Below are 8,111 nucleotides of genomic sequence, written 5' to 3'. Positions count from 1 at the left end.
ACCTATGACAAATAAATGAATACCGGAAAAAGGCAATTTATTTCCTGTCACAGGTTCCATGCTTTCGTATATTTAAATGTAACGTTATATGGCTTACTTCTTCATAAATTCTGCTCCTAGTATTTCCTAAATTAAATTTCTAATAAGTAAAAATCAATAATTAAATATATATTTTGTCAAAGAAAAATGATAAAGGTCACCAGTGAGTATTATTAAATAATTATTTTTATGCTGTGTTGATAAGAGTTAAGTTGTTACAGTTCTCTGGAGTAGTGCTAGTTTTACATAAGAATTTTTATTGCTTCTAAATCATTGTTTAGATTATTTAAAAACAATAAAACTTTGAACTGATAAGTCTTCATTTTTCTTTCAGTATTGTACTACTATTTATTATTAGTTGTACTGCACTATGAATGATTATTATCATTTGATAATTCTTACTAAAAATTACATACTACATTAAATCAATCAAGGACACAAACATAAACTGAATTTAAAGCTTTAATATATGTAAATCACAAGCGAAATATTTTATTAATAAAAAAGACATTCAATCCACTCATAGTATGCAATGTCTTGGCACATGCTTTAACTACAAGAGATGAAAACAGTAACTAAGTAAAAAAGTCATGCATGAATGTTAGGTAAGAATCTAAAGTTCTTATGAGGGCCTTCAAAACAATTAAAATATGATCATTAGAATGTGTATTTTCGCTCTATTCTTTATTTCAAACACATTCAGATCATACCTTAAGGTATGAGACAACGACATACGAAAGAGAAAGAAATTCCATTCATTGACTAGTTAATTACAAAGTTCCATACATTAAGCAAAAAAAAATTAGGTAAAATGAAGTAGCTTCAAATCAAGGTTAACTCTGTAATCATTGTTTTCAGTGTGAGAAAAGCATGGGAATTTTCATGAGTCCAAATTATATGAGCACATGATGACATTTTAGAAGGTGATCCTAGGAACTATGCAGAATGCTGTAGACTTCTATTCTTTTGCAACACTTTTCTCCTCGGGCTGCAAAAGTATAAGTTGAATTAGGTTATTACGTGCATAAGAATCTTGAAGTACTTCTGACTACTGGAATATATAGAGAAGGGAAGAAAAAGAGTAAAAATAATAAGAAAAAAGCTTTCTTTGGGGGGGGGGAAGAATTTGATTTAAAAAATTAACTAAAAACAAATAGTCAACTTTAAAACAAGTAAAAATAGAAAATAAGCTGTTTAACAAAATAAAATTGTTTTGGTGGGTAGAGAAAAAGTAAACAGAAAAAAGTAAATGGAATCTTTTCTTGACAGTTATGTGAACTAGAAATGTACAATAATAATAAAATGTTTTAATAAAAACAATTTAGTAATGTTCACATTGAAATTTTCTCTTTTTCTCCTATTACGATTTGATCATTTTTAGTATCCGATGCATAATATTATACATATGAACATACATGTAATATTTTAGAGACAGCGTCCATAAACCAAGCATGTTATTTATTAGCACTTTTCTTAAGTTACAAAATTTACAAGTTAAACCTGGCAATCATGAATTCACCATTTATGCATTAGCGCAGTTTCCCGTATATTAATTAAATTATGATGAATGTAAGAATCGAATTTAGCTAGAGGGATATCTAAATGATCTCTTTTCTAACAATTTAATAACTACCTATCCATAACTGCTATTACCTATGCTCATCAAAAGACATGGATGAAAGCCTAGATTTTAGAAAATTAAGTTTATTATATATTCAACGATCTTATATATTAAAGAACGTTTTTATGTATTGTTGCTTTGAAAACATTTGCTTCATCTTGTTTTCCCCAAGGAAGCAAGATGACAAAGTGAAACCTTAGCGCAAATATTAAAATCACGCATCTGTTTTAAAGTAAACATTATGTGCTTGTAACTGAACTTAACTATCCCGAAAAAGCAAACAACAGTGCATAAATAATCCTCATTATAGTATAAGGTATTTCTCCCGCCTTCTTAACGTGCCTTCGTGGTGTAGTGGTCTGCACGTTGGTTCGTATTTCCAGAGGTCCATGGTTCGATTCCCGGCGAAGGTGTTGCTCATTTTTCACATCTCCTGCTTCCAGAATACCTAATGTCTCTATAACAGAGTAGAACTGATGTATTGAAATGCTGGTGAAGTGACAGTCAATTAACGCACATTTATCATCTAATATTCAAATGATGGAAACATATGATTGTGATCGCCCGCTTGAAGAAACACTCAAACAAAGAATAGTCGGGATTATCACATTTCTATAAAGAAAAGAAATACATAGCAAGTATGTATTTTAATTGCGCAGAACAAAGTGCCCTGATCTTACTATTGCCAAGTTCCTATTATAAACCCATAGTCCTCCAAAAATCTATATCAGATCAGTATTAGAATCTGATGGGAAAGTTTTGATGTTTTAGAAGAAAATCACATTCTGAGATAATTGCTGTGACAGACAAAGACAATTGCTCTGAATTTCGTTGTTAAGCAATGCAATGTAATTAAACTTTTAACTCTAATTCATAGGCAGTAAGACTACTGCTTTCTGATATCGTAACGTTTAGAAGACTTTGTCAATGAAGAAGCAACAGTATCAGGTCTCACTAAGAACTATTTTGGTGCTTGAAATTATAAAGTAGGGTAGAAAAAAGAAATATCGTGAATGATAAAGACAAGAACAATTGAAACTGTGGAATTTCTTAGCCTTCTTTCTTTATGAAGTGACACACAAGGATTCAGTGAAAGAACACGAAGAGAGTAGTAAAGCTGACGTTAAAACTGCAAATGTGGCCACGGTGGGACGCTGGAATGTAAAGACAAACAATTAAATTAAATGAGTGAGTACACTCAGTTTGAGTTTAACGATATCACTTTGCGCATTGTTTTCAATATTCCCTAAAAGAAAATCACAGCGGCTTTCAAAAACAAGGATTATAAAAGGCAGCCGCTATTCAGAAGAAAAGCTGATATTCTATGTAAATTTTTTATTATTTTAAATACAGCATTGTACGATGGAAATTTAGAATGTATAGCCGCTAGATGTGAGTGTTTTCTAATGAGAACATGCCAGAAAAGTTTTTCCTCATATTTTAGATTTCATTTATGTAGTTATAAAATAGAATTTGTGAAATAAGTTTAATGTAACTGAACTTAGAGCTGATATTGTAGGGTTTTCCTTATTTTGCATAACAAATTTAAGTTTTCCTGTTCTAAACTGCTCAACGTCCCCTCACATTCTCTCGCCAGGATGTAAATTTAAAGTTAAGGGCTATTTAAACGTGTGTTTATCTCAGTTTATTCAGAGCGTGTTTCGCTAGCCAAGCGCACGTTTCGTTGCTATTTCGCGGTCACGCTAGTAAGCCTCTTGGCCTTATCAGTTTAGTATCACGCCGGTTAGATTTCTGTAAGTCCATCTCTTATTAAGCGTAAATTGAAGTGCGTTTTTGCACTATTTATTTTTAGATTTGACTTGTATTATAGTCTACGTTTGGTTACCACTGCAAGTGAACGGTGTTTTTGTAACGCAAGAAGTCCGTGCCTTTCTGTTAAATTAGTTTGAATTAATAAAGGGTTATTTTCCACCTTTTCTTCTGTGCTGGTAATTTATTCACGCATGTGATAGAATTTGCCAGGTTCATTGTAGGATCTAATTTAGTTTATGTGGAATAACAGAGATAGGTCTTACAATCTAACATTACTATTTTTAGATCATATATTCTACCTTAAAGCCGTTCATCAGAATTATTATGAAGTCCAAATCTCGCGTCTACGAATGTGCTTTCGTTTCTGAGACGAAGACATTAAAGAAAAGGATTCAAATGTCGATTGTCCGAAAACTGCGACTACCGATGAAAATATCAGGAAATAAATAAATAAGGCGAAGATATTGCTATCTATCCAAAATGCAGAAGGCGACTGTTTACTGAAGAATATGTCATAATAAACATTATAATGCATGCTGTATTTGCCAAGGTTTCATAAAAAAAGAATATTTAAAACTCATATCTTGTCAAGCAATTAAAAAAGACAGGCGTTGAATTCTGCAAAGACATGCAATATCAAAACAAGATTCGAAATTCTTTGATACTGTCGCCAGCTGTGATGGTACACTGTCTTCCAAATATTACATGGAAACTAAACACTAGAATGCATCATGGAAATCTACATGATTTGAAATTAAAATTATTTTTCCGAATGCTTTGAATAAAGATAGTGCTGATTTGCTCTGATGATTCAAAAGGCATCATTGTTTACGAATTTTTTTCACAATGTAAGATTGACTGAACCTTATTGTCAAATATACATGATGTGGAACTGGTTATCGGCTTCTGATAGTTCATGTTGGAAAGTGAAACACAGAGAAAAAGTTTTGATTTTGACCTCCCAGTCGTGGCCCGGGTTTTTATAGTGGCACCTTAAAACCAAAGTAGTACTGTTTTAGTGAGACAAGGCTTCACTTGACTGGTACATGTTCGGACCCAAGCATAACAGAGAAGGCCAAAAGATGCACCTGGTCACACCACGGTGGTGATGGTCAAATTATGCATCTTTTAGATAAGCATAAATATAGACAGCTAATTACTGGCTCCGGACAACTAAATGGATAGAGCAATTTGTACGTCCAGCTTCGGAATCCAGCTTTCTAAAGCCACATATAAAGTTTATCGAATTAACATGTTAATTTCTTTCAACATTATCCCCGTAGCATTTTTATCCATTGTGTCTAGGTTTCTGAAATATTTTATTTTCTTATTTTAACATACACATTTTTCTAAAATTTGTGTTTCTACAATATTTTGCATTTTTAATTCAATTGCTGAAAAAACAGCTACTCTGCTGCAGCTCAGTTGCTAATTTTCTGTAATTTTTGTTCATGCTTAATTAATTTGATTTTCCAGTTTTTCCAAGACTTTTGAAAGCTAGCTTTCGCACTTAGCGCATGGAAACAGATCATCCTTAACATAATTGAGTAGGATTGTGGACGCCAGTCACTGCATTATTAACTTCAATATTTTACACTTATCACTTTTTGACTCATTGCTTTTTAGAGTCATTACGGTTATCGATGCAGGACAAGTTAAAAATGTGCAGTGCCCTTACCGGGATTCGAACATAGGATCTCTCAACTGCTAGCCGGACGTGCTATGCAGTTACACCCCGAAGACACGTAGAAAGGAGAGAGAAAACACCTTATATACTCTCCGTTTTAAACAGTAACTGAGGATGAGGGGATCAAACCGTCAAATCCTCGTGGTGATTTATTATCGTCCACCAGCTTTTTTGTTCGGGCGCTTTAGTTCGGAAGCTATTTTTTAGGGCTATTAGTTTTATGGATGCAGGAAACTGAAGAGATCCGCAATATTCTCAGCGACATTCCAGTACCGGAGCTCTGATTGCTAGGCGAACGGGATGTCCAGTTACACCACGAAGGCACGCGGAAAGGAGGGAGAAAATACTTTATAGCTTGACCTTTTGAACTATTTTCGAGTTTCAAATGATAATAGGAATTTTCTAACTTTTTGAAACTCTTTTGAATTTAGATTCATGGTAGTATTTGTTTACTTCTGACTCAAAGAAAAAGATGGAATACATTACCAATACTGGGTAGAGGAACACCAAAGCTTCGTCTGAACCTTCAGAGTTTGTAACATGGCACATGTAACCACCCATATCGGACCATTCGATTTCTCGGATGATCAAGTCTCCATTCTCCAGAAGCTAAACATTCAGAATATAAGAAATTAGATAAGGTATTCATAACAAGTATTATCAGTACAATTTTTATGTATTATTTTAAAAGTCGTTGCTTGAAGAAAGGAGAAGTTGAAGGAAAAATTTTGAAAGTTAAGGGATTCTCTTCGTAACACCTCTTATTTTCTTATTCTTAATTAACTCAAGATTACACGCCTGTAGATTGTTAGGTATGTTCCTTGTACGTTTTCTTGTAAAAACACTGAATGGTAATATTTCTTATTTTTAATGAATCTTATATAATCTTATATAATGAAACGAGAGAAAAATAGATCAGGGTTTACAGTGCTAATTTAGGATCTCTTCAATTCAGGTACTAAGTGCTAGAAACTCTGTGTTTTGCCCTTTAGACTTACAGGTATAATCACTTCGATATAATAATATAATTCTAACATTAAACATTTTAATTCTCACTTTATTGACAATTTCGGTATCTTTAGAGAGATACAGAGGGTCTACCGAAACGGTTTCCTTGCTCTCTATTTAAGACAACAAACAATGCCCTGTATTTTAGTTTTCCGAATTAGCTTTATATCATACTCTTCTTGAATGGGTTTTGACCATCTACTTCGTAGCTGAAAATCTTTTAAGAAACCATCTCCTCCTTCTCCAAAAATTTAAGAAATCATCCAAGAGAATTTTGCTTTCCCCCCATTTCATTACTCTAATTCATGTCTTTCAATTTGTTTTTATTCGCGTATTTTAACCCTATCTGAGAATTTAAACATTCGAACACTCTTCGCATAACTGAAAATTTTTTATTTCATCTTCTCTTTGCTTAGATATAAAAGAAAAGAAATTTGATGTTGCAACCTTTCTGGATGCAGGGAGATCTTTCAATAACATCCGCTTGAATGCTTTGATACCCAAATTCCTTAAAAGTTTGGGTTTTCCATCAGTTTTGCAAACATGATTCGTTTCTGAACGAGAGAAAGAACTGTTTATCCTGTTAGATACACATATTCAGCCCATAGCTCTATTCCGGCCCTCAAGCCAATGTTTCATTATCAGGACTTATCTTATTCAGTATCAAATGCCACTACACGCCATTTTTCTATTATACGCCTGATGTCAAAGTGATCCTATCACACACTCTGATATCATTACAGCTATTACAATATCATAAAAATAACCTACAGCTTTTATAGACCTGGCTCTTTTTGGAAAATTTCAATAAAAATCGGGAAATTAACTGCATATCTTTTCTCTAAAAAGGGCATACCAAACATGTAAATGCACGATCAGAATGAGTTGAATGAATTGAATGCACTCACAACAATGCGCCTATTTTAGAATATTACAGAAGCTAAATTTATATTAATACCCTTACCATAGAAAATTTGAGCCGAAAACGCAGTTCTTCACAGAAACGCTAAATGCAGTAAATCAAAAAGTTATTACATTTCTTTTCATAACTGATTTCTTTCAAATAAGCAATTTAAGTTTGTAAAGAAATATTTATTGTTCAGAATTCGGAGAGAAAGAAATTCTTTGTTAATGTGGAATTGAATTTCTGTATTCTCAAGAAGTTATTTATAGAATTCAGGGAAGATATTTTGATGTTTATAACTACTCGTTGGTTGCTTTTAAGTTCTGTGTTATTGATCAATGGCAAGTCACTTCTTTTCAAAACCATTATATTAATAGTACCATGTAGAAAAACTTTTCAAAAAGGAGGAAGGAAATAAAAAGGAGGGAAGATCAGTACAGGGCTTTGACTCTATACAATATGCATTCTTGAGTCATTCTGAGAGCATTTCCTCTTTTTCTGAATCTATCGAAGCCTTGGTAATCGTTAGATTTTAAATTTGATTCAAATTATTTGTGGATTCTATATTTTTCCAGTTTTCTCCTATTTTTAATTTTATTTTACGCTTTTAAAAATCTTTTATTTAGATTTTATAACTTTTTAGAAGTAGAATTTTTTTAATCTTCATACTTTCAATAATGATTTATTAGTAACTATAAATTTTGGTTATTTACTGCTTCGTGAGCAGTAAAATTGTTCATTTATTTGACAAGCTGTAGACAATAGCACAATCAAAAACTAGAAATTCATAAATTGCAAACCTTGCTTAGTTTCGTAAAAAAATGTTTTTTGATCACCGAGACATGTAAATAATGTACTCGATATTACTTGTGAATGCATGCAAAAATTCACTATTAAATCGATGCGAAAGTACATAAAATGAAGGATAAAACTTCCATTAAAATGTGACTACAGGTCGAAAGATTGGATAATCTTCCAGTTTTAGTTATTTTTTGGTAAAACAAGAAGTGCCTAAGTAGCAAATCAATGAAAGTAGGGATGTCTATATAAATAAAATTATGCTCATTAAGTCTTCAGTA

At 32.4% G+C, this 8,111-nt stretch overlaps 1 protein-coding gene across 1 annotated transcript in view; it reads right to left on the bottom strand.

The window, feature by feature from the left end:
* Positions 1-483: 483 nt before the first annotated feature.
* LOC118200862 (zwei Ig domain protein zig-2-like) overlaps positions 484-8,111 on the bottom strand; it is an 81,216-nt gene continuing 73,588 nt past the window's right edge. Inside the window, exons 7-8 of the mRNA XM_035372845.2 lie at positions 5,607-5,729; positions 484-1,027 (exon numbers count right to left, since the gene is read on the bottom strand). Of these exons, the coding sequence (XP_035228736.1) occupies positions 998-1,027; positions 5,607-5,729 (153 nt within the window). The 3' untranslated portion in view covers positions 484-997. The remainder of the gene's footprint in view (positions 1,028-5,606; positions 5,730-8,111) is intronic.

Source organism: Stegodyphus dumicola, chromosome X1 (genome assembly GCF_044657685.1).
Source record: "Stegodyphus dumicola isolate Sdum_Otavi_A_Nest chromosome X1, ASM4465768v1".
In the NCBI taxonomy this organism is placed as follows: Eukaryota; Metazoa; Arthropoda; class Arachnida; order Araneae; family Eresidae; genus Stegodyphus; species Stegodyphus dumicola.
This window is presented reverse-complemented; position numbering and strand designations above follow the sequence as displayed.